Below are 27,169 nucleotides of genomic sequence, written 5' to 3' on the forward strand. Positions count from 1 at the left end.
CAGATCTTTGAAGCCAGGGACTACATAGGCTTTTTTGACGGCAAAAGCCTGCTGTGCTGCTTGCATCTATAGCCTGCGAGGTGGAGACTACAGGCATATCAGTGCAGTATTGATGCACTCTTGCTAGCAGATGGCTCCTCACAAGGACGTGTTACCAGCTGGAATACTTTAGAGCAGCTGTGAGGCTGTTTTACCGGAGGTTGCTGCCGTGTGGAGTGATTTCTGGAGTCAAGCAGCTCGAAGTCTCTCCTTCACGCTTTTCCATTGTGCCATGTAGATGTTACATGTGTGAAATGTCTCAGACTGTCATAGACAGAAGTACACTGAATCTTTTTTATATTCACATTCCTGTAGGAAGCCTTATGTGACAAAGGAAAATACGTCTATATGTGAATAGTCCAGCATGGTTCTTCAGTTTTCCATCCATCAACTCCTTTCTGGGTGGTCAGGCATGCACTGTGGCTGCTTGTGGTCCCCGCACACAAGGTTTTCATCTGACCCATGCCAGATGCTGCAGCACAGCAAACTATCCACATGTTTCCGGATGCTTAACCTTCATTCTCTGTGCAAAATGGAGGGTTTCAGATGAACCCCCTCCCCAAATGTCTTTGCATTGTGTGGCAGTAGAGTGCTTGTTCTGCAGCCATTTAAATACTTCTCGTTCAAGTCATCGTGACATTAGTAAAGGGGAAAAATGGGGCTACACTGATGGTAATCCAGATGTGCTCTTCACCATATCTGCTGAAATCTGAGGTCCTGTCTTTGCTGTACGATGTTATTGTGCACAGTGTGGGGCATGTTAGTTACTGACATGGAAAACTGGTAGAAAATTGGGTGGGCAGAGCAGTTATTTAGTTAACAAAAGGCAAGTCCTATAAGTGAATTGAAAGGATTCATCAACAGGACTGAGCAGCTGCCATGCCTGAAGTTACACAGGTCATCTCCCAATGGCCGGAGGGAGGAGGGTGAAACCTACTTTCTCCTAGCAGAGACCAGAAGCCATCCTTTCTCTTCCTTACAGATGTAACCTTTCCTTTGAAGTTCCTGCAGGCGCCTGTCCCCTCTCCCCTCAGCACTGCCTGGCTGCGGTTGGGTTTGTTAGCATTTCCCCTGGCCAGACCAGACTTCCCGACATTCTTCTGCGCTGCAGTATGTGGGAACGAGATTTTATTTTATTTACTTTGGAAGGGCGATGTGTCAGCCATAGCTGCCAAACGCTGTTGTGAACCCGCTAGAAAGAAGGCAGGAGGTGAAGGGATTTGTCAACTCGCTTCTTTTTTTGTCCCATTTTATTGCATTATGGTTTTAGCCAGGGTATAGCTTGGCTTGTGCCATAGGTCACCTGGATGCTCTTTAGAAAGCACAACTCATGGGGACCTCTTCAAAGAGGAGCATGTCAGGCTGTAGTCCTGGGTTTGTTGAAAAATTTCATCCAGTGCAATAGAAACCCACCTGAAAGTCATCCTGGAAATTTAATTTTCTTTCTTTCAGACAGGGAAACCCAGAGTCTTAGCTGGGAGCTCCTTTTGTTGCTAAAGAAGCACTATTAATTAGGGGCCTTGAGACAGTTTAAACCTGGCATTAATCACTGTGGTTTTGTTGCAGCTTTCTTCCCTCTTGTGGAATCCTGCTCCATCCCATCTTCTGCAACAGTAAAATAAGCACTATATCAAAAACCTGAAATTCCCTGGAAAAAATGTATTTATTCAAACATGCAAGAGAAAATGTTTTTAGATATTGTGGCCAGATTCACAAGAACACACGCTGAAATCCCATTAATGGGGATGATGCAGAAATGTCCTGCACTGCAGCCTTCAGAAATCAATCCCCAATAATTAAAACAAGTCCTGCTCAGCTCACTGGCTGCTGTGGGAGCTTCAAATGGTCCGGGACTGAAGGCACATGGCCCTGATGTAATAGATAAATAAAAAAGTGTATGTTCTCACAAGTTTCTGACTTAAAACTCGCACCATGCTCCTTTTTTTTTTTTTTTTTTCCCATGGGAATCTCTTGCTCACAGGCTTACAGAAATAAAGCTGAGAATGTGCAACCTAAAAGCCAAAAGTAGGAGCCAAATGCAAAGACTCAATGTTGATTATTACTATATAAAACCTTGCAAAGCCCAATCCGGGCTCTTTTACGGAGTCAGGTCCAGGCTGGGGGTGGCGAGGGACGAGGAGCATCAGGCACAAAACTGAGAAGCCCCTTTTGAAAATACGCCTGCTTTACAAACTGTTGCTGTATCCCGCTCTCCCCATATGTTTTATGGGTGGGATTCTCTGCTCATTTTCTTGCTTCAACATATGTATTTTATTTAAAGAGACATGACTAATCCCAGCCCCCAGATTAGCTTGTTGTTTCAGTCCTGCAGGTTTTCGTAAGTCATAAAAAAATCCTCAGAGTTAGGTAGAAAATTGAAAACAAAGGTTAAATAGAACGTCCAAAAAATCATCTGCGGAAATGTTTAAATTAAATCCTTGATTTAACACAGTGGTATTGTGCTAGCAGGAACAGAGGTTGACCAGTCTAGTTTTATTTACTCAGCTGATTGAAATGAAGAAAAAGTAAACATCCTGGGTTTGGTGCAGTGAGGAACAAGGTAGACTTTTGAAAATGCAAGATTTCTTCTGCTTCGGTAGGAAGAGCTTACATTACCAATGCAGAACAATAATTTGTAGCAGGTATCCTTTTACTAAAGGAAGACTAATTTGTGCTTTATTCTAGCTATTTTAGAAACAAGTGAAAGTAGGGAGATGATAAGAATTATTTCATCTTTTTCTATTGAGATTTGAATTCATCTAAGACACTACAGCTTGGAATTAGTTTGTGATGCCAAAGGGTCTGGAATTGAATATTGCATTGGGTTCACCTGGGGGACTTGACTTGCAAAACAGCAGTGCTTTAATCCTTCATTACTTCTGGGTTTATGGTTGCTTGGGAGCGCACAGCGAGGACATGGTACAACAAAGGGGTCTCTCTCGGGAGTGTGCCCAGCACAATGTCCAGGTGCAGAAGGCCAAATCCTGTATCCTCGGCATTCTCAGTTCCTGGCGAAGTAAGGGCTGAGGGTCTGTGGCAACATGCAGACTCCTCCTCTGGAGCAGCAGGCGGGGAGAGGAGGTTATGTGCACCCATGCAGCTTCAAGGAGGTGTGTGCATTGGCGTGAGTGGTGGAAAGGACAAGATACAAAGGGTTTGAAATACAAGCTAGTGAATGCAGACACTTACAGGAGCCACAGTGAACCTCTGTTAAACAGAACCCAAAATCCTGACTGTCCATTACCTAAAACTTACAATGTTAAATAAAATAGCAGTGCCTGTAAAGAATGAGCTTTCTGTTAAGATTTTCATACAGCGCTACTAACAAAATAGAAAGACTAGCTGAACAGGCTGTTCAAGAATAGGGCATTGAGAATCTCTCCTTCCCAGCCAGCTGTGCTATGTGCAGCATTTTTGGACTCCTCTGACTTCTGGGGACAGCAGGCTCAGAGCACAGCAGCTCCAGGGATTCATTTTGGAGACGAATCATCCCTGGATTCCCACTCCAGGAAAGGCTAATCTGATCCTAGGGAACAAAAAGAGCCCTTGAGCCAGTGTATGGGTCTGGATAAGCTTGGATGAGAAATGAAGTGTGTGTTTTAACAGTGCTTGGGACGTGCAGGCAGCGCGTTCTCTGTCACCAGAAAACTTGACAGGAGTGTTTTGCAAGGATGACCAAATGATCTGGGTACTTCTGAAAATGAGGAATAGCTTTTTCTCTCCCTTGGAAAACCTCTGCCTGTGCAAAGTTTAGATGTTAGCTGCAGAGTACTAAGCTGAGCATTAGAAACTGCCTGCCTCACTTTCCTTGTGCAGGAGCTCAGGCTATGATCTTTGCATCTCATATGGCCTTGAGAGAGAGTACTGTGCCTTCACAAGCCTGACAGTTGGCTTAGCATCTCCCTGGATCCTGTGTAAGAAAGCATCATGCTTCCTAGTCCCCTGGGTAGCTCAGTGCTGCTCCTATATAGCCTTCACCTGCATCTCTGCACTAACAGACTGAACAGGCAGCCTAAAGCAAACTCAGAAAACTCACTTGGAGTTCGGACAGAATGAAGTATTTACAAGCTTCCTACCAAGAAAAGATATGGCACATTTATATTTTGCCAGAGTGCAGAGTTTGTGAGCACTTTGGAGGCAGAAACCCTGCTGATGCTGGAAAAACACCCAAGATTCTACTTCTGTAAGGGTGTCTTTTTCTCCCAGTAATGTTGATGGCAGCATCCAATTTTGTTGCAATCTGCTGCCGTTTGAGTTTTTCACAGAAGGGTTTGGTTAATATCTGACTGTTTTGGCTTTGGGTTTTGCTTGTTTATCTATGGGTTTTGTGATGGCTGCGTTAATGTTGAATGGTGATTGTAAAGCACTAATCTTCCCACTGATAGGTGTCGTCCTTTCCAAATTAAAAAAAAAAAAAAAAATCAGTCAGTGGTTATTGATTTGAGAGTCCTGGAAGATATTAAATACCTAAGGTCTTTCTGTGAAACCATAAATCATGATTATTGTTTTAAAAGGCCATATATTTTAAGTGTTTTGTCAGCAAGCCCTGCTGGTGCTATTTGGGTAATACAAATGTGTCTAAAGGCTTTGCTGAATCCCTATCATGTGGAAACAATCAGATACATGGTTACACATCAGTGTGTTTTGAATAATCATGCCATGCCTTTGCAAAGTTAGGAGGAAGGAAATAAACAGGATAAGCAATTCTAAGGGTAATTAATTACTTACAGAAAATTAGATGAGCTTAACAGAATTGCTCTTTCCAATTCCAATAATTAAGAAGAAATCTCAGAAAGCAGGCCATGACTTCCTGAGGGGAAGGGGATGATGCTTTGCCTTTGGCAGAAAAAATCAGGCACAGATTGCCCCAAATCCTGGGCTTGGGCATCACGTGGGTCCAAGGAAGGTTTGGTCTCATTTGTCTGGATAAAATTTTCAGAGCTACTGGTGGAAGTCAGAAGTGGCTTTCAATCTATAAAATTTGCCTTATGCCAGGAGGTAGGACCTCAACCTTTACAGATCTGCAAGGCATGTAAAGCCAGGGGTTTGTTCTGCAAATGAAGCTGTGACAGGCCTGCTGACCCCAAAAATGGTTACAGAGGTCTTCAGGGTACCGGCCACCTCCTGTCAAAGACGGTGCAGGAGCCAGAAGATGAGAGTTGGAAATGATGGCTTGAAAAGCCATGTGATGAACGTCAACAGCCTAAGGAAGGCGATTAGGAAGACATTTGGCTTCATTCCATCAAGGTGGTAACTTTGTCACGAAATGTGAAGGCAAAATCCTTTAAGCACTCTTTTATTGCTTGCAATTGATTTTCTCACCATGAAGATGCTCCTTCACTAATTAGCGATGAACCTGTTTGCTTTATGAGGGGAGTACTGGACTTTCCAACTCCTTCCTGTAGATTTGCAGCAGTTCAATAAATCAATCTTTTCTAATCCTTGAAATTTAAAAAAAAAAAGGGAAAAGAAAACAAACATCCCTACTGCCTCACATTGGCAGGCAATGGGGAGACACAATAGCACACTGCATTTTGTGTCTCTTGTGCTTGCCTGCAGGAAACATCTGTCTCTCTGCATTATTTGCACCATATTAAAATGAATTCCACAGGTCTTTCCAAATGCTTTTGAGGGGGCACATCATCCATTTATTTTTATTTGGGTTTCATCACCTGTAACAGCTACTAAAGGTCCTGTGTACTCACTTTGGCATTTTTGCTCACTAGCCAAACTGTGTTATTTTGGGGCCCAAGCACTGAGTCCATGTGCTTACTGAGCCTTTTCCTGCTATTGGAGAGATGGGAAGATACTTTGAATTGTCAAAAGAGTGATAAATTCAAGTTAGGTAAAGTTAAACCATAAAGGGTTGAATAAAATGATAACACCTGAAGTTGATTAGTTATGTAGGGTTTTATTAAAGGCCCAGTTTTACTCTAAATGTGGCTCAATTGTGTGTCTCAAAAAAAAAAAAAAAGTAAACTGTTTTCAAAATGTAAGACAACCAGACATTATTCTTCTTAAATGAGAGCTGAATAGCTGCTTTTTTGATAACGTATTTTCTCTGTTCAGCAGCATTTTAGGACCAATCTCTGTGTGAAAGTAAATTTTTGCCTTACTTTCTCTGCTGCAAAAAAAAAATGAAGGCTTTAGCAATCCAGGATATTGCTAATCCACATATATGGAAGTGGTCTGCAGCATATAACATAAGTATGGGGGCTGTCAGTGTATTTTCTGGCAATTCGGTCGCCTTGTGCCAAAAAGGTACATGTTGGGGTTTTAAAAGGATAGACAGCACAAAAGGGGTTTCCGAGCTTAGGATGCATTGGTTTTGAAATTCCTTAAGCATCTAAACAAGGATATAAGTAGCTATTTTTAGCAACTTTTAAAAAAAGTATTGGTCTGGAAATATCACAGGAATATAGAAGGTAATTGAACAATTCTTTCTCATCACTGAAGGAGAAAGTACTCTGGGAAATTGAAAGACATCTAACTTAAATAAGGTTTTGAAAGAGTTTTACATGATGTGTAATTAACCTTAAGAAGTCTTTGCCCCAAGGTAAAGTCAGGGCTTTTTTAAGATTAGAAAATGAATTAGGTATTTATACGGATTGGTAGACCATCCACTATCCATCATCTGGGCTGCGAAGAAACACAAGGGAGGTGAGGTAAGATTTCGCAGGTTAAAGGAATAATGCAACCACTAAAGATCGGCTTTTTAACTTCAGGTATTGGAAAGTGAAGCTCCCACCTAAGCCATCGTTCAGGTTTCCTCTGCGGTCGGTAGAGAAAGGTATTTCTTTAGGGAATGGCAAAGCCGCACCTCCCTTACACACCTGTTCTTGTAGTGGACAAATTGCTCTTTGGGGGTAGCAGCCTCTTGTTAACTATGGAGGGATCGGAGTCATGTGGTTTATATTCAATGGGCTGTATTCCTTACTGCCAGGAATTGGAAGAATTTATCCAAATCTGGAGAAAGCACTTAGATCTAACGTCTCAAGCTGTGCTAGGTTAGATTTTCCAATGATTTCTGCTTCGACTATTATTTGCTTGTACCACTAATGAATATAATCTCAGTTTTCCAGTTAGCAGCTCCATTCTCCTGTGAGCTAGGGTTCTTCCAAGGCTTTTCTGGTGTCTAAGTGATGGTTTTTATGTATTGCAGATAATGATGCCGTATTACTGCAGCACTGATAGGTTTCAGAGACTTTACCAGGGGAAAAAAAAACATTCTGGAGTAATTTTTCTCAGACACAAATTGTTGTTAACACAAGAGTTAAGCTTCTTACAACACTTGAGTTGGTAAAATGAAAAGGAATGATCTGTATTTCATGAGGGATATAAGAGACTAAGTCCTACGAGCCCTATGTATAGAGATTTGAAGTGTTTGGGAGTTAGGTGTCTTTGAAAATCTCATTTCTTTAGGCACCTGCTTGCTTTGGGCAGTGGTTCCTAGGCATATCCGGGTTGGAAATGGGGTACAAACTGCTCAGGTCTTTTGATGGTTTTCTTCTGAGCTGCTTTGAAGTGCTAGCCTCAAGCTAAAAGGCAATCCGAGTTTACTGATTCTGCGTTTTGTCTGTACAGAGATGAAACGGAGCCTTCAGCGGCCTTGAAGAAAGGCTATTACAGATTGCTGAAAAACTTTGCAAGGGTCCGGATAGTAGCAACAGAGTAAAAAATTTCCCTAATTCTCTCTTTTTATAAGCTACCACCAGCGACATTTCAACAGTAGTAAAATCTTTACCATAAAACCTGAGTGGTTGTGAACATAGTAATAGAAATTCATGCCCTGCTCCTGCCCATATTGCTGGGCTGGGAGCTCCAGACTGTCACATTGCCATTTAATTGCATCACCAAGGAGCTGCAGGTCCTGCGGTGCTAGACATGCCACCAGCACAACGGGAACCTGCCCCGATGTTCTCACAGGCTGAGTGGATGAGAGGGCAAAGAGAAGCAGAGGGATTTGACCAACATCATGCTACAGAGCTGAGATGGGCTGGAGATCCCCGTTGGTGCATCTAAGGGGGGAGCCTTTTAATACCAATGGCTTTTCCATGTTCTTGGTACCTCTCCAGATGCATTGCAGATGCAGAGGTCGCACTCTCTCAGCCTATGTTTTGCTAAGCCGATGGAGCTGAGCTTTCTTTGCTATGTCTTGGAAGCAGGGACTCAGTTCCCTGCATCAAGCCACCTCCTCTACAATTGCTTCCTCCTTCCTTCCTGATCCATATATGCTTTGTGCTTTCCCCATGGGTTGCTAGATACCACCTTTGAGTGCCCTAGGGTAGCTCAGATGTCCTCATGCAGCTGGCAGATGTGGCACAAGATCTAAGGTGAGCAGCTGTCAGGGTGGCAGCTGATGACCAGGGGGGATCCCCGCAGGGATGGCAGCCAGGGAAGCTGAAGGGGGTGGTTGGATGCTGGAGCGGAGCTGCAGGGAGCTGTCAATGGCTGGAGGGGGATGGGGATGGAGACAGGGAGGGCTACAGCTCAGGGATGCTGTAGGTGCTCGAGCTGATATAGCACTGCTTACCTGTCAGTGACGTGAGGACAGCCACCTCGTCCCCCATGGTGCATCCTCTACTTGCATCTCACTGCTCAGAGTGGGATTAGGGCAAGTGTTATGAGTGTGGCCAGATCCAGCCCATTCGATGACTGTTCCCTCCCTTTCCCAAAGACTGCAGGTGACCATGGCAGGGCAAAGCTGGGACTGGCAGTATCGCTGCCTCTTCTCTCTCAGCCAAGGACAAGCTGGGGACAAAACGGGAATGTTTTGCACAATATACTGTGTGAAACCACCTTCCTCCTGTGAGGACTAAATCCTGCGCCTGCTGATACTCAGATGGTCCCTCTGTGGCTTCAGGTGCATGTGAATGGTGCAGAAGTTGTCCCTGCACGGCTTTAGCCATTGTGAGGAGAAAACACAAAGCCTCATCTTCGACATACTTAGTGTCCCTCTCAGTCAGAAGTTACTGCTGAAAATCGTTCAGCTTTAATACAGCTTCTTTCTAACTTGGGCTGAAGCAGGTCCCCTCCAAGTGGAGCAGTTTGTTTAGCAGAGGGTATAGCTTGACAGGTTGCCAGTATTGACCGAAGGAGGTCTCAGCAGGATGGACTGGCCCTGGCTAGGTTGGCAGGCATAATGAGATGAACATGTTGAGCCAGCCTTCATCTCTGGCACCCACAGTGGCCACCGCAAGGGATTGCAGGTTCAAAAGCTCCATGCCAGGGGGGAGAGGAGGCCTGGGAGTTGTCCTGCCCTCCCCACGTGTTGCACATCACCTGCCACGCAGGCAGACTTAGGCACACAGCCTATCCCAGAAGGTCAGGGAGACTTCCCTAGGAACATGGCTGCGACTAATCTTGTGTTCCCACAGTGGCAGAAGCTCACTTAGAGTGGTCCATCTTGGCTTCTTCTTCACTGCAGTTGTTTTGCACTCTTGCTTGGCAGAGTCCTTTCTTTGTCCTTCCCCATGCAATGGGAGTAAATAGGTCAATGCTTTCTGTCACCCAGGGCTTTAGAAGATCCTAATGCTGTTATCTCAAAAAGCAGATAATGCTGCAGTCTGGCTTGTAAGTAGGCATCTTGGGACTTAGGCTTATGAGAAAGTAAATGGCAATAAAGAGGTTCCTGCAATACACTACAGCGTGGCAGACAGAGAGTGCTGGAGGCATGGTGAAGTTTTGCCACCTGAACGCATGAAAGCCTTCTGTGGTGGCTACACTGGAGTTTCAAAACTCCTCTTCTCCAGAGATACCCATGATTTTTAAAAGAGATTTCAAAGTCAATTGACAGTTGCGCGGTGGGAGCCAGGAGGGGTAGCTGCAGCTCACAGCTAACAATGCTCACTTCTGTGTGTGAAGCCAGAAGCCTTGGTCATGTTTCAGTTCCCTGGGGCAGCAAGCCAGGCTGGCTGGTGTGTACTAGGCACATCTGATGCCGGTCTGCCTTTGGTTTTGGTGGTGGCTGGTGGGAGAAGGGAGGGGAACTAGCAGTAAGCTATATTTTTTATGTCGTTATATTTCTAATGTTGGTGTTCTTGTCTTTATGTCTATGCATTCTTTAGCTATGAGGATAACAGACCCTTCATCAAGTAAGAATGACCTGAATGGCTGATAAATTTCATTTATCAGTGTGGTCTCATGAACCAGCTGTCAGATCAATATTGAAAAATCATTAAAGCTTCTGTCATTCGCATTTGAGGCAGAAGAGCAAACTGTGCAGGAAAACGGTCAGGCATACAGCTAACATGCAGAGTAAATGCACTGCATATGTATTGCCAACCAATTGTCACCATATTGGCTTTATATTCTTTGATTGGATATTACTTGAATTCAAGGTGAATGTTCCCAAGTTAATCCTGTGTAGTACAGACTTGTTATACCAATAGCAACCCTGTGGTCCACTGTGCTCTGTCACTGAGAGTGCTTTATGGTAATATAAATACAGACGTAAATTTCCAGAAAGGTGCATGGGTGGTAATCCCCATGATTCCTGTTCTAGTTAATGGGAGCGGCGCAAGAAAATCTGTGTTTGGTGCATTGGAGACTGTCTCCTTACTCATTGGACTACCTAATTTTCCCTAATTATAAATCTCTGATTTTCAATTACACCAAAACGTGGATGGTTTTGTTTCTTTATTGCTATAGAATTGCACTATGGAAAAGAAAAACTGTGAAAAAAGTAACAGCAAGTCTGTACAAAAAGCAAAACAAAACCCACAAGCCGCACCAAAAAAAAGCCTGTGAAGAAAACCAAAAATGCCTAGAAATTACATGCCTTAGGACACCCGTGCTTTTTCTCCTGCAGTCAAAAAGTAATGCGCAATAGCACGAAATAGAAGCAAATCAACATTGCAGTAGACTTTCAGTTTGTTCTTCTGGTGAAGAGTCCTTTGTGTTCATTCTTGCAGCATCATTCCCATGTTCTCTTTCACCGCTTGGTTCTTTTTATTTCTGCGGATACAGGATGGAGCTATTCAAAGTAATCTCCACACCCTCTTTATCTCCAGGTCTTGTTTTCTGAGGCACAACACTGTAACGTGTGCAGTTTGCACTGTTGAGGGTCTTCTAAACCCACAGATTCCTTTCCATCACTGAAGGTAGCATATTTCCACTAAATAACTGTTTCGCTCCTGCACACCTCTGCAACCAAAGGCTTTTTAGTCGCGTTCAAGAATTGGCTGTGCTTCAGAGCAGAATAGTTTTCTGATATCCTGGGAATCATTTTTAAAAGACTGTGTAAATGCAGGAAGCTTTTAATCATGGAGGAGAAGAGAAGAGGGAGGGGAAAAAAGTGTTTTCCACTTCATTTGTTGTTTCTTTTTTAAGGAAAATAAAAATATTTTTATTTTTTAAATTGACATGCAATTAAGATGATAATGTACTCTCACTGATGGTGGAATCTCAGGGAGAAAAATACACCAAGCGGCTAAAGCTGTAAACTTTATCTAGTGGCTACCTTTCTGAAGGATTTTGAGAGTGCATTTTCAATTTGCATCGTGCTAAATATTTATTAGCAGGATTGACTGGAAATGCTTCAAAGGAGCTGTTCTGGTCTGCTAGATACATAATAGTGATTTTTAAAGAACTGCCTTAATAAGCGGTTACCTTAGGGAGCTCTTCTGGTTGTGTGGTTAAGTAATACATATTTTATAAACTTCAGTGGAAGACTTAATGCTGTATTTTCGTTCTAATACCTAAAGAAAAAAACAACAGAAAACATGAATACAACTTCAGTGTGCTTCTGTTTGTGACAAGCTCTGCTAAAAGGAGGATTCAAGGCTGCAGCTGCCATGGAGTCTCCATAGTGGAGACTGCCTGCCTGACCTCTGCAGGACTGATTTTTCGCCGAGGCTGCTGCTGCTTCGTCTTTCTCTCCCTTGCCCCATGCTCTGCTTAGCAGATGGTAGCCCAAATATGCCCAAATCCCAGGCAAAGTTCTACAAGGCTAAAGTGGCTTAGAAATGTAGGCAGGTCCTTGTCCCCGCAAGCCCTTCTGCAGCATCCCAGGCTGCTTTGGGGCGGACAAGGAAGCAGAGGTGCTGGCTGGCTGCAGGCTTGTCTGCTTTGGGGAACCAAAGCGTTAAACAGTGAGGAAGGGGTGCAAAGATTGGGTATCATTGCATTCACTTTTATGATGTTCCGCCTAACGATAGCAGGGGAAGACAGAAGAAAAACAAGGCCTTGAGGGAGAAAGAGCAAAGGGATGCTCACAGTGCTGCTTGCTATGCGCTTCCTGCTGTGCTCCCCAGCTAGAAGTTAACTCCCTCCCCTGTGCAGCAGCAATCCCTTTAAAGTTGTAGGTAATTTAGCATGTGGAAACTAGGGAGATGCCTAGGAGCAGGATCCAGTTCCTATCCTGCTTGTCACACTTCATCTCATGTCCTGGTATTGGAAGATCAGTGTCTGAGAAGTTAATTTAGCAGGTGACTAAATGTTATTTAGCAGGGTGACATGGAATACTTCTCCTGCTATCCCAGCAGAGCTTCCAGCTTTCCTGACAGTGCACTGAAAAAAATAACATGCAGCAGCCGTCCCATGTCCCCAGCTCTGTCTGTCCAAGCAGAAGGGTGCTGGGAGAAAGCAAGCAGAAACCCATATTTGCTTGAACAACATCTGGGACCAAGCAGTGGCTGCACCCCTACTTCTGCTTCCCTCCCAGGGTGGAGCAAGCGATACTCTTAGTTTTGCAGCCAATGTGAAGAAGGATTGCCCCTCCTTTTCTCCAAGCAGAAGTGTGGCAGCAGCTACTGTTTTAGCAAATGTGGTGTGTGAGCGCCTATACATGTATATATATTTCCCCTCATCACAGGGTGGAAGAAGAGTGAAGCAGCATTGCAGAGAGCCTCCTTGTGCGGAGCCGATCTGGCAAGCAGTGAGGGCTTGCCCACCTGCTTGTAGTTGTTTATCTGGCTTACAGGCATATGGGAGACTAGCTAAAATGCAGCAATACATGTGTCTTGGTGTTAAGCGTAAAGAAGCTAATCCAGCTGGCACTTCTGCCCCGGTGAAACCAGTGGATGCTAAAAAAGTGACATTTAGAGTTGTTGTTTTGGTTGGTTTATTTTCTTTTCCTGCCATTTGCAAAAATAGCATCTACATGTCATTTACATACACACTGCTTTTACATATTAAAAAAAAAAGGAAATATGCTTTGGTTATGATAAATTTCTATGCTTATAACATTTCCATTTCCATGTATTTCCTCAAGCTTGAAGATTTGTAAACTGCATCCAGCTTGAAGACAAAACTCCCTACGACTCATTTTGATATGCTGTTTTCTTTTTGCTAAAACCACAGGCAAAGTCTTCCTGCTTGTAGATGTGTGCCTTCTTTTGTAGATGAAAAAATCAATCCCTTTTTTTTTTTTTTTTTTGTTTTGTTTCTCCTAACAGGTCCTGGGTTATAGGTGCAATAGCCCTGCTCTGCCTATTAGGACTGACCTGGGCATTCGGACTCATGTATATTAATGAAAGCACAGTCATCATGGCGTATCTCTTCACCATATTCAATTCTCTGCAGGGAATGTTTATATTCATTTTCCATTGTGTCCTCCAGAAAAAGGTAAGACAGACAGTTCCCAGCGGCAAAAGAGGTGGTAACAGGGTGTTTTGTTGCCTAACAACTGCAGCATGACATCATCTGTGTGCCCTGAATTCGTCTCACGCAGATTTATCTCCGTGCACCTAATAAGGGTGGTATTTAGACTGGAAACCAGCAAGATGCGGGGGAATTAGGTGATAACGAAGATATGTGGCAGTGGCATTTCAGCAGCTGGGGCGCTGGCGACAAGGAGCGCATCACAGGCAAGGGAAGAGGCAGCTGACAGTTTGCAGGGCTTTAGGGTAGCAAACCTGTAAAAAGGCTTTGCCTCCTATCGGCCAGGTTCTCCTTTCCCATATGCCAGTGTGAGGTGGGAGCGACTCCACGAGCATCCAGAGGGTCCTCGCGTGACTGAGCGCACGCAGCACAATGGAGCTTTACATCCTCATTTGCAGTCCCTGCAAGAAATCACCCCCTTCTGTAACAGCATATATGGGTTGATGGTACGTAGCAGGGGCTGCTTCCCCTGCTTTTTTAAGAACTGAACGACCTGTGCTCTGCAACAGTTCATTAGCCTTTGTATTGCTTTGGTCCTTGGTGGGCTTTTGGAAATCTTCCTCAAAGCAAGCACACACTAAGTGCTTCTTGGTGGAACTTGAAGTATGCCCCAATTAACATTTGCAAGATAACAGTGGAGTAACTTAAGTAAACTCTGGGGAAAAAAAAATCAAAATAAAAATCTCTGTGTGCATATGTAGATCAAACTTACAGCCTCTGACAATCAGTAATAAATATTTTTAAGAACCATTTTATTCTCCACTGAAATTCAGTAGTTACAGAGTTCTTGAATTCTGTGCATGTCTGCTGATAATTTTTTATGTACATCTTGGTTTCAAAGGGCAGTTTCTTTATCCAATATTGTCATGCTTTAGCCCCAGCCAGCAACTAAGCACCACGCAGCCACTCACTCACTTCCCCCACTACCCAGTGGGATGTGGGAGAGAATCAGGAAAAAGAAGTAAAACTCGTGGGTTGAGATAAGAACGGTGTAATAGAACAGAAAAGAAGAAACTAATAATGATAACACTAATAAAATGACAATAGTAATAATAAAAGGATTGGAATATACAAGTGATGCACAATGCAATTGCTCACCACCTGCCGACTGATGCCCAGCCAGTGCCTGAGTGGTGGTCCCCCTGCCCCCACTCCCCCCAGTTTATATACCAGGCATGATGTCACATGGTCTGGAATACCCCTTTGGCCAGTTTGGGTCAGCTGCCCTGGCCGTGTCCCCTCCCAACTTCTTGTGCCCCTCCAGCCTTGTTGCTGGCTGGGCATCAGAAGCTGAAAAATCCTTGACTTTAGACTAAACACTACTTAGCAACAACTGAAAACATCAGTGTTATCAACATTCTTCTCATACCTAACTCAAAAACATAGCACTGTACCAGCTACTAGGAAGACAATTAACTCTATCCCAGCTGAAACATACAAACATACAAATGTAGGGAAGAGTTTATAAATGGATACATCTGGATCCCAGTTTCTCAGTGCAACCAGTGGCTTTTGGTGAAATGGTTTACTGGGTAAAGTCAGGGCCATGTTGAGGTCTGTTCTCCATCCGAGAGTCCCAGGCTTGCTCCTGTGTTACCCGCATTTTCCTATGCAGGGAAGGGAGATCTGACCTATGAAAATGTAAGCAAAATTCATCGTAGCAAGTGAGCTCTGCGAGAGATGCCACTGGAAGGATCTGCAGAACTGTGCGAAAATGTCATTCTTGAAACCAAAGGAAGACTTCTGGGGTTCCGAGTTATGTCCTTGTCATTTCATCTCAAATTTGTGCATCTTAAAAAGCTTAAAAGCTTCAAGATGCAACTGCCTGCTAATGGTACAAAAACTTTCAGCAAGAAAGTTTCCAGGCAAGATCATAATAAGAATGTAGGAAGCATCACCGTCACTAATTAAACCTGCAGGTGCCTCTTTGACAAGGAGTTGGAATTTCGGCACCATTCTCACTGGTCCATCCTCTTGCCTCTAATGCACCTTGCAAACGGTTAGTCCCTAACCCAGCATCCCAGCACAGCACCGCAGCCTCCGTGGCTGTCAGGGTGCTCACTCGGCATACAAGAAACGTTCTCTTTTCTGTCTCAAGCCAGTCTACACCCTTAAACCATCACTGATGACTGTGGGATCGCTCCTGATTTATGGCTGCATAGAGGGAAGGAGAATGCAGCTGGTACCTTGCTGTGGGGTGGATGCATCTTTCTGACCCAAGAGCTGAGGGAGGAATTATTTGAGAGGAAAAAAAAGAAAAGAAATCCTTTCCTTTCCTATCTATCATGGACTAGAAAATCAGCGAAAAGCTGCAGAGAAGCAAGCAGTGGGTGGCTAATTAAAGCAATTGAATTATTTTCTCTCAGCAAAGGATTGATTAGGCACTCGAGCATATTGGGCACTCGTGGTATTGTGTTCGTCTCAAGCGCTTAAGGAAGAGCCTAATGAAAAAGCTGTAATTTGCTATTTAAACAGTTGTTTCACAGAGTCTTGAAATGCTCATAGATAGTCTGGCAAATTTTCATGGCCAACCGCATGCTCCAAGGAACCTCAACTGGTGTTTTGGACATGCATGGGTTTTTCTGGCCTCTTTTTTTGTCAGTGGGCAACATGACCTGCTTTTGGCTTTTCAGTACAGTCTGCTCATTTTCAGTCTTGTCCCATCTAGTTTCTGGGTATTGCTGCCCATAAAAAGTCACACCTGAAGCTCAGTCAAAACTTAGATCCTGCCCTGGCACAAGTCAGCATAGTTCCCCTGAAGCAAAGGAGGTGCCACAGCTTTACTTCAGGCAAGGAGTTGGCCCGGTTTGACTGTGATTCCCATTTAAAACATGACTGACTTGCATGGTGCTGTGGGAAAGCAGGCTCCAGCCACTCCTGTGCACTGGGAATATAATCTCTAGGGCTGCTGGCTCTACAGTTTCCTCGAGTTTCAATTTGACTGCAAGAAATAATTAAAAAAAAAAATTAAAAAATCAATAGCTCTTATATTTTTCTTTTGGAATTTTTTTTCTTAGTCCCCTGCCAGAAGCAATAACTTTTAGTACCTTCATGAGCCAATATGCTAGTTTATATCAAATCTATGAGGATATTAATTTTCAGTCATAAATAGTGTATCTGTAGTTTCTCCTGTGCTCCTTTGATGCGCCTCAGAGGAAGCTACAACCGACTGGTGTCAACGAGCAGCTTTGCTGCATAAAAGCAGTCCCTTACGCCATCATAAACGGTGAGCTCACGTATCAAGAGCATTCAGCTGCAAGGTGCAATAGGCTTCTTCCCTGTGTACTGCAACAGCTATCATTTTAATGAACCACTGAGGAAAAATCAGGGGCTGTGTTGAAAATCAGAAGGCGGTGGGTTGGAGAAGGAGCTGCCTGCTAACTGATGTTGCTCTTTCCTTGCCTAGGTACGTAAAGAGTATGGAAAATGCCTGCGCACGCATTGCTGTAGTGGGAAAAGTACAGAGAGCTCTATTGGCTCAGGAAAAACCTCGGGGTCACGGACACCTGGAAGATATTCCACAGGCTCACAGGTAACCCATGCTTCTTGCCCATGTCCCAGTGCTTTGCACTGTTGTGCCAATCCCCTTCGTGACTATCCTGGGAGGGAAGCTCCTCTTGGCCCAAGGAGCTGCCTCAGGGCTCTCCCCAGTGCACCCACAGAGATTTCCCTCCCTCATGGACCTGAATTCAACACGGTGGCTTCCCTTGGGATGTGATGGCAATTAGTGCCTCTCCAAGAACTTTCTAAATACTTGTGATGAGAATAAAAAGCCCAAATTTGTGTTTCAGAGACAGGTGGGTGGCCATCACCTGAGCTGTCCTGCTTGCTCTCAATGGGAATCAGGAGCTGGGAGCATTTTGTCAGCTATGCTGCATCCTAGTATGTCCTTTAATCACGAGCTGAAGGTTGTTGTCACCGCAATTGCCATGTATAGGAATGGTGCCATAACAACCAAGTATTTTTCTTGCTAAAAAAAGACTGGAAGAGTCTTGCAATAGCCTTCATAGTGAAAGGGCTTGCTTTCTGGCATTCGGTGGTTTGATCAATTCCTTGCCTCACTCAATTTGCCTTAGGTTATAGACCTTTTAGGAGAATCCGTTGGGGTCAGGTTATCTTATTAAGTTACTGGCTTTGTTACACTTTGGTCACCTGAAAATTCAGGTTTTGTATAGTTTGTGCACTTACCAATTTTGAAGCTAAGTTGTACGTACAGATGCAGATTTATGGATGAACAGTTCATAAAATGAAGAAGCTTACTTCTTAATCAATAGAAACCAAACACAAATTTATTCAGTATTACTAATGGAAGTAATTATACATGACAGTTCCACTATTAAATTATGAAAGACATGCAGTGAGTAACAGTTTATAACCTCCCAGGAAAACCTAATTTGCAATTTATGTCTTGGAGCAAATTATTACTTATTTTCAACGGTTTCCGAGATGTCATCCAAGAGCTCCACTTTGGCATTTACATAGGTCTGGATGTTATGCAGGGCAAATAACAGCAATAGAATATGGAGACTCTCTCCAGTAGGCCATCAAATCCCACAGTAATCAATAATGTCCAAAACTCACTATATCCAGCAACACTTAAGTGCCAGATTTGAAAGCCTTTGGTTTTACATAAGTTAGCTACTGGGTAGATGCCCTCCTCTCTGTGAAGAGTTGACTTTAATGGGCCCTTCCTCTTGGCAGTCTCAGCACAAGAAAACAATCCCTTTTGAGGGTGAACTGAGTCTCCTGGCCGCAGTCTCCTCAGGGCAGGCAAGGTTTGAGGTACAAAAGAGGATTATATCGCCTGCAGAAGCTTGTCCTTGGAAGGATGGAAGTGCCTGAGACCTATCGTAGGCAGGAAAAACCTCACACAGCTGATGGAGAGCGGATGGAGATCAGAGTTGTTGAAAGCATCTGACTCCTAACTTTCAAATGGAGAAGTCCACGAGGAAGAAAATTCCTAAGATCCTTTTTTTCTCTGAAAAGCACTTAGGAAGCAGAATAATTAATCCACAATGGATCATGTCAGAGAAATACAATGGATTAAGTGCCCAGGTGAAAAATAATTGCTGTAAAAGTGCATGGGCTTCGTGTCACATTGTGCTTCCATTTATAGAGGGCTAATGCATGATAAGGAGATCCCATTACTACATAGTTAATGAGTAGACTAGGAGGCCCTTTTCAGCTGTGACCACATGAGCAAGCCCTGGAAGATCTCACATGGCTAAGATCCCACTACAGGAAGCACTGGTTTTTTAGCAATTAGGAAAAACATGGTCTGTCACAGTGGGAACCAGCCTTCCTGATCCCCCACGCTGCCTAGCACCACTTTCACGCAGCCGTGGGAAATGTTCGTCATACTATGAGAGGTGAGGTGAGGGAGTTTCTCCTGGACACGTGGGCTCCCCAGTCATCTTCGTACATGGATTGTGGCTGAACTGCTCGCACGATGTGTATTGGCTGATTTTTTGATCTTTTGCAAGGTCTAGTTGGGGAGGAGCAAGACAGTGTCATAAAAGCAACAGAGGTAGATACTCCACAGCATATTTGAGAAACAAAACAGAAGGCCAACATATTCAAGAAACTTTTTCCCCGGCAGCAGAAGCTATACCACAGATGGCAAAACCATCACAGATTTTTCAGTAGGTGAACAAAGTTCATTCATTTGTGGGGGATTTTTTTTTCCCCAAATATTCCCCAAGATGGGTAGTAGCTATAGAATGCTTCTGTTCATTCAGGGACACCAAGACACAGATCAAGGCTTCTGTTACACTTCACAAAAAGTAAGACCCAGGCTACCTCAGATAGTACAGGAAGCATGCGTGCTTCTGTGTGTAAGTTATTTTTCCATTATTTGGTGCTGTATTGGTAACTCTGTAGCTCGCACAGGTCTGGGTTGCTCTTGTATGTGACTTCTATTGCTTTTTTAAAATAAGATGTAAGCAATCCAATTGTGCACTACTTCTTTGAGATAGGCGTTTGTGTTACGAAGTTAGGCAGGCAGGGTCTGGCATGCACGAGGCAGGTTATAGCAAAACAGCAACCGCTTGCTTACAGTTGGCTAGAAACAAGTCTCATCCTGAGCTAGACATGCCAATAGCCATCTTTAGTGAGCCACAAAGAAACCTATCTGCAGCTGCTAAAAATTCATTACCTGCTGTGGTTCAATCCCTCTTCAGAGCCGGATTCGTAGGATGTGGAATGACACAGTTCGAAAGCAGTCCGAGTCCTCCTTTATTACTGGAGATATAAACAGTTCAGCTTCACTCAACAGAGGTAATTATAAACTGTTTTTCATATCTCTAACTTGTGATGGCTTTAAGGAGTCTGAAATGTGTTGCCCCTTTCCTTCCCCCCCTCCCCTTGAACGGCACTGGACTCCCACATAAGAAATGTTACAATGATAACTGGGAGGAGGTTTTGTGATGGTTGTTGCCCTTTTTTCCTTTTCTTTCTTTATTTTTACACATGCATTTTCCAGAATTGTCATTTCTGGAAGGGAGTTAGGAAAAGCAAAAAAGATAAATGAAATGAAGTTGAAAAGAAATCTCCCTTTTCCCTCAGCAAACTGCTAGTGCCAGAAGCTGCTGTGGTATCAGGCCTCATTGCTGATGGTGAAAATGGGCCGTTATGGCACTGTACAGCCTGTGTTAAGCATCACAGGAGTCCTGATTGTCCTGGGTATGTAGCAATACTGTCATCTTTACAGAAGCAAAAATGAACAGCAGAGCATAGACGTAAGAAAAAACTGTGCTTGGAACAAAATTGTCTGCGTTGATGTTAATATACCTAGTTTGAAGAACTGACTGATGTGAACTTTATAGACATCTGCGGAGGAAAGGCTATCAGAAACGTATATGCCAAACAAAATGTGGTGCCTGGCACAGGAGGAAATCTGAACAGCTTTTTTAAAAAAAAGTCTTTTTCAGGGAGTTGCAGGAAAATGATGGTAAGGGTATACCAGAAAAAGAGCCTCAGAGATTGGTTTCTTTCTCTTCCAGTACAATTACTTTATGGCTTAGCCTTGAGCAACCAGATGCCAAATTCTGTTTTGTCTATCTGCCCAGTTGATGCTGGAATTAAGAGGGGGTAGAATTGGGATTACTGGGCCCAGCTGTTCTCTCATGATGGTGAAAATCAGAAGTTATTTCCAGTCCTGATGGTTAGACTGCAAAGCTCAATTGATAATTGAGTTGGGACTTTGGTTCTTATTCAGTCTTTATTCACCCAGAGTTCCTACTGATTTTAGGGTGAGTTTTGCCTGAGGATAGGCTTGAAGGATTTTGACTGTGCTGTGAGTAATATTGACTACTGAGTGCTGGGGAACTAGAGGTATATGATTCAGTTCTCTGAACATTATATATATCACCCAAATCAGTGCCAAGGGGAAGACAGTGTAGTTAACATGGAGATGTACTTTTCCCCCTCCACCCACTCTGGTGGTTTTTGTGCCAGGATATTTTCACTTTACACTGAAGGTTCATTAATAAAGATGGCTATAAGATGCCGTTACTGCAAATGCCTGATGTATCCACATGCATTGCCCTCACGTCTCTCTCTGGCTTTGCATCAAAGACTGGAGAGCTACAGCCAGACTTCTCCACGGCTAATTTACAGGGCGATCGGTTATCGCACAAAGGTTACAGCAAGAACCACTGTTTCCCTTGGCCATCCATCGCTCCATCTCAGCTGCAAACCAAAATGTGTTGTGCATGAAATGCTCACTGCTTTAGTTAGCGCAGAAGTTGACTTCCTCGCCGATGCAGCCAAGGCTACAAAGGGCAATGCTTTAGTAAACAGGATCTTCTGGGCTTGTCAGCAAAAGAAAGGCATCTCTCCTTTTTCAGTTCAGGGTTTTTTTTTTCCATGCAAAGAAGGGAGTATGACCATAAATTGGGGAAGCTGTGAAGCGGTTTCAAGTGGGCAATCTTCATCTCAGTGTGGCGAGAGCCTGTTACTAGATGTGCCTGTTATTTAAAGGTCAGTTGGGAAATGAACTGTCAAGGGAGGCATCTTCAAAGCAGATTTCATCCAGCTATTTTCCTTGTGTAACACTGGATGAGATGAATCACCCGAAGGGCCTGAATCTTTCCGCTGACTACAGAAGCAGGCTGATAACTGTCTTGGAAGGGAAGCCTTTTAGGTGGGACACTTAACTGACTTGAATAAGTTGTACTATTATACGGGGCATCCTCCCTCTTTTTCACGCAGGCAGGCACAGTATTTGTTGTCGTTTTTTTTCTTTTCTCATAGACAGACGTATCTGCAAAATGGAGGTTAAAACATTTCTTTGGGAGTTAGTATCTCCAAAGCAGTGGGTGGTCACTTCTGCTAGGAAAATACACCTGACATCAACAGTAACCCAAACTGCATGGGGCCCCAGATATTTCACACTTTATCCTGTTTATTCCAGCTGAAAAGAAACATTTGTGGTCGTAGGGCTTTGCATAGAGCATAAGATGTTTCTTCAATCTCTCTAGAGAGAGCTGCAGCCTGAACAGACCAGTGGGGCAGTGCGGTTTTCACAGTTCTTGTCTTCCTCTTAATATTTTAATATATATCAAGCTTTAAAGGAGCTGTTTCATTAATGTTTTATTTACAAGTGTGCAATAAAAGCTCAGAGGAGTCAAGTGCGAGCCTTGAATTATATGGTTAGTAGCTTTCCCTGCCAAAGGTTGATACAACAGGCTCACATACCTGTTCAGAAGTCCCTCTCCAGCCCTCCCAGCCTAGAGACCTTTTGCATGAAAGTATCTGTGTTATCCCGAATTAAACATTCTTTGTGTGCCTGTATTTTTTCCCCAGAGCCTGCAGAGAGCAGACCCTTTCTAAAACAGGGAGAAAATGATCCTTTCTCCCCAGAATCACCCCATCCTCCAGGTCCTGGCCTGACTCCACTGCTCCGTGTCCTGGACCAGTGCTGAGTTTTCATGTTTCTGTCATGGGAGCAGAAAGCAGGGAGACATCCTCCAACTGGGGTACTTTCTCCTTTAAGCCTTTTTTTTTTCCCTGATCGCATTCACAGTACTTGCAGTCCCCTGCAGCTTGATAACATCCCAGGCAAGACTGCTCTAGCTATCCATATTCCTGTATGATGACAGGCATCTCTCTATACCATACCATCCCCTCTTCTTCCTCCATGAAGCTCCTGGGCACCAGTCTGGAATATGGTGTCTGTGCTAGTGCCTCCCTTCTTTAGACATGTAACTGTCTTTTTCTGATTTAGCAGATACCAAACTGCTTATGGCTTTTTTCAGCTCCAGATCCTCTCTTATCTCCTACCCTCCCCCCAAAGTAATTGGCCATAATGTTATTTTTCTTATTCTCATTTATCATACCAGGAATTTCAGGCATAACCTCAAACTTGCCTGACATAATGGATTCTGTAATGAAAGCTATACTCACTTTTGACTCCTAAGATATACACAACCATTTCAGATATTTCCTGAAGGTAACATCTAATTACAGATTAGTTCAAAATGTTTCAGGTTTCTTTTCCCCTTGCTGCTCATTATGGATTAGTAATGGTGTGGATTTGGGGTTGTTATACCACTGAAATCAGGAGGAAGGGAACAGAAACTGGCCGTGGATTTCCTCTTCTACTGTCAAATGAAGAGCATGCCAGTCCACCCCATGGTCATGGAGTCTGTTTCAGGATCCAGGGGAATTCCTGGTTCTTGCACTCCCACTCTGCAACCTTGCCCAATTTTTCCCACCATGAGTCTGGCTGGATAGCTCTGCCATCTGTTTCACGTCCACCCTGTGCTCTACATTTCTTTTCCCAGTGCTGAAAACTTGCAGGGCTGTAAAATCTGAACCAAGCTGATCACCTTGTGAGTAGAAAATGGAAGTCTCCCTTTGCCTGTAGGGTGTTTGGTGTAAGTGGTCTTGTTACAGGCACTTGGATGCAATGCTGAAAAACTGGACCAAAAGGGGTGCATGCATGTAGGATGGACTGTTTGCTAAAACTTACTACTTTGAAGGCTTGAAAGTAGAAGGTATGAAGGAAAAGCAACAGAGTTTTTCCTTTGTGTTAGGTTCATAAGGAGAAAGGGGAGCAGATGGCTGCTTGGTTGTAACAGCAGATTTTTTGGTACTTGGGCTAAGGACAGTTTTTAAAAAGAGCTAGAGATTAAAGGCAATTAAGAGCATTACTGTTATTCCAAGTCTGCTATACTTGTGCTTTGGTAATCTAATCATGGGCCAGTGCTGTACCCATGGATGGAGCCAGCAAGAGAAATCGGGATGTCTCTCAGCACGGTGCTAATGGCAAGAGGATTGGATTGCAGGGGACCTCTGTAAGCATGAGCACTGCTGGGCTCTGATGGTACGGCACGGGCCTGAACTTTGGGTACATCCAAGTGGCCAACTCAGGAGCGTGAGGGACAGGTCTGTTTGCACCTTTGGAGCATTACTGTCAAAAAGCACTTGGATAGCTCAGGCAGCCTTGCAAACAAGCAGTCATAGAGCATGAAACAGCCATGCGACTCCAGCCTATTTTTATCCATGTCTTAGGTGAGAGGTAATACAGTAATTACAGTCTCTCTTTGGATATGAGACAGCTGGCAGAGAAAAAAAAACATCCTGAACTATATGATACTTTATTACCCTTCAGGTTTTCAAGCTGGGGCGGGGGGGGTGGTGGTGGTGGTGGTGATTTTTTTTTTTTTCCCCAGAGAAAAAATTGGAGTTATCTGTTAAAGAAAGGAGTGTTCCTTGTTTTGGTGAGGCTGGAAAGCATCAGGGACAGAGTTTGTCACTGGTATGAGGCAGTGCTTTGTTATAGGAAAAGGCACTGATGGACCTATGTATATGCATTCAAGTTAGCAGATAAGGGGAATTATATCTTCAGTTGTGGCAAATGCTTATTGTATCTTAATGGTTTTTCCCTCTTTGGGGAAATAAATGGGGTAGGGGTAAAGCCACCAGATTTCTCTGAAAATAGAAACTACTCCAGAAGTCTGTTGCATTGGGTCAAGTGCTGTACTCCCGCTGTAATGCTCTTGAGTCTCAGCTTACAACCTAGACAGCAAGTTTAATAGTTTATTCCAATAACGATCTTGCTATACAAACAGGAGTATGTGCACCTCTTGTGTTTTGGCTGTATGCATATATACTTTATATCCCTTCACCCCCAAAGCACTGTACACCAGCCCGAACACCCTCCTCCACGGAGGTCTCCTGGAGGGATTTCTTGGAGGTCTACATTGCTGCTCCACTTGTCTGAAGGACAAGAAACATCAGGGAGCTGTAAGAGCAGAGCTGTTTCATGAGGGAGAAGAGCTGGGAGGTGAGGGAAAATCAAGCACAAGCCATGCTCTCACTGACAGGGCATGGTCCTTCAGGGGCCTAAGCCAGCAGGCACAGCTGGGTGCTGGTAGCAGGGTCCATCCACAGCTCTGGACAAGGTGAGGGGATGAACTAGGTCCAGGGTCCAGCCCAGAGCAGCAGAAGGTGTTGACAGAGACAGGGCTGGAAACTGGGCTACAACGCGGGTCCAAGGTCCAGCCAGGAGACAGACACAAGGCAAGGACTGGGTGCCCAGGGCTGCCAGCGGGTGTGGGTCCCCAGTGGGTCTCATCAGGGCCACTAAGGCCTATTGGAGTCATCAGGACCCTGACAGCTGGTGCAGGATTGGACCCCATGACCTCTGGCAGCTGCAGGACGGTGAATTCATCCTTGTGGCCCTAAGGGTCCATTCATGAGGGAGCACGCCCTTGCCAGCAAACTCCATCAAACAGTCATCACAAATCCCTAAGATCCCCAGTATTGGCATGCCAGATATTATTCCTGGCTAGGAAAGCCATATTCACTCCCTGTTTGTTCCCACGCAAATGGGCTGGAATGGGAAATGGAAATGAGGTTATTGTTTGTCCCTGCCCCTTACTTTTTCTTCCCAAATGCATAAGTGTCATTGCACGTCTCAGCTTCTAAGTAGCGCTCCAGAATAAATACTTGATTTCCCTTTGCTTTATTATTTCTCCCCTGCGTTTTTATATCAACCACAAAGACTTAATCTGAAATGTACACAGGAAAACGGAAAATTATTGCTACTGTTTTCAGAGATAATCAGTTTAATGTCAAATTCATGTGGATTTCTTCATAATGAACAGAACAAATTGAGCTCAAATTCAAACAGTGGGAATCTGAGTCAGAGAGGAAAATTAAAATGAAGAACATTAATATCCTGATTTCTAACCCAACCGAGACCTGATTGTTTCCTAAATGAAATCTCCCATCAAATTCCTCCCACCCACCCAAAAATATAATTAAGCTGTGATTTGCAGGCTGAAATCGTATCTGCACTGTTAACTCAGCAGGGACGACTGTATGTGTTGCAGGGAGGCTGGGTGAAGTTTTAAATTATCTTCAGGTGGCCATATTATCCTGCATTTTTAAGAAGCAGTTATATAGAAAACACAGTAGAAGGTGAAATTCTTTCTCTCAATAGGAGACTCACTCCAGAAGATGGGAGCTGTGGGTTAGCAGTAGGGCACTGCAGTGAGTCAGGTTTGGGTCTCTCTCCCCAAATCTTCCCTTTCTGCTCAGAGGTGGGGGCTGCTGGATGTGTCTCAGTGTTGCAAGATGAAGATTCTTTGGTTTAGCTGTCTGCAGAGGTGGTGGGTGCCATGGTCTGGACATAACTTGGCAATACAGCACTGAAAACAGGGTAGAGTTTCGTGTGATTAAAAGGAGAGACAAGCAGATGAGGAGAAAAAAAGAAAGAAAGGGAAAGAGCAAAATGGAAAAAGGAAAATCAAGATTCCCCTGGGTGTCTCAAACCCCATTCATGGTACACTTCAAAGAACAATTGCTGCTCATTGTAGCCCATTTGCAACGCTGACCTTTTGCTGCCGATGCCTAGATAAAGCGGAGAGCGGGTGGAAATTTGGACCGTGGAAGCGCTACTGTTGTCATGCATCAGTCTTTCTCAAGATGCTCGTTCGCTCCTTGATGGATTGATGTGACCGGCGTGACAGTCAGATTTCTGCTGAATTTATATTGCATATAAAACAAATAGCAAGGAGCCAAGCTCTGGGAGATGTGGAAACGCCTCTACTCATCTTGACAGGATATTCAGAGGGCGCCATCAACTGATCTATCACAGTCTGTCTAAACACTTCTTACTTGCTCTGAGTAACACCAATGGCTCTTCTTGTGGCTTAAAAATATTAGAGAATAAATACTTTCTCTGTTTTCTTTCCATTTGTTTTCTTTTTACAGTTGGCAGCAAACAGTCCCCCAGTTTCTCCTGTGAAGTCAGTCAGTTTTCATGTCGTATCTTTCAGAGAGATGGTTTTATGGTGTAGGGATTTTTTCATTCTAAATCAGCAGGTAGTGGCTGTACGAACATACAAGTTGGCAGGCAGCGTTAGTGATGACCGCTGCAATTTTTAAACATGTTTTCAAGCTTGCCAGATCACTTTTTTTTCTTTTATTCTTGTTCCTGTTGTGGCACTGGAGCAGGCAGATTCAGCGCAGATGTCCAAGGTACCTGCGGTTGCTTTCCTTGGTCATAAATGCATCT

General features: G+C 43.9%; 1 protein-coding gene across 17 annotated transcripts in view; it reads left to right on the forward strand.

The window, feature by feature from the left end:
- ADGRL3 (adhesion G protein-coupled receptor L3) overlaps positions 1 to 27,169 on the forward strand; it is a 523,370-nt gene that overhangs the window by 471,620 nt on the left and 24,581 nt on the right. For all 17 annotated transcript variants that reach the window (XM_069782013.1, XM_069781919.1, XM_069782024.1 and 14 more), the window contains 3 exons: positions 13,437 to 13,605; positions 17,048 to 17,173; positions 19,821 to 19,917. In XM_069782013.1, the coding sequence (XP_069638114.1) occupies positions 13,437 to 13,605; positions 17,048 to 17,173; positions 19,821 to 19,917 (392 nt within the window). The remainder of the gene's footprint in view (positions 1 to 13,436; positions 13,606 to 17,047; positions 17,174 to 19,820; positions 19,918 to 27,169) is intronic.

Source organism: Haliaeetus albicilla, chromosome 1, assembly GCF_947461875.1.
Source record: "Haliaeetus albicilla chromosome 1, bHalAlb1.1, whole genome shotgun sequence".
Classification (NCBI taxonomy): Eukaryota; Metazoa; Chordata; class Aves; order Accipitriformes; family Accipitridae; genus Haliaeetus; species Haliaeetus albicilla.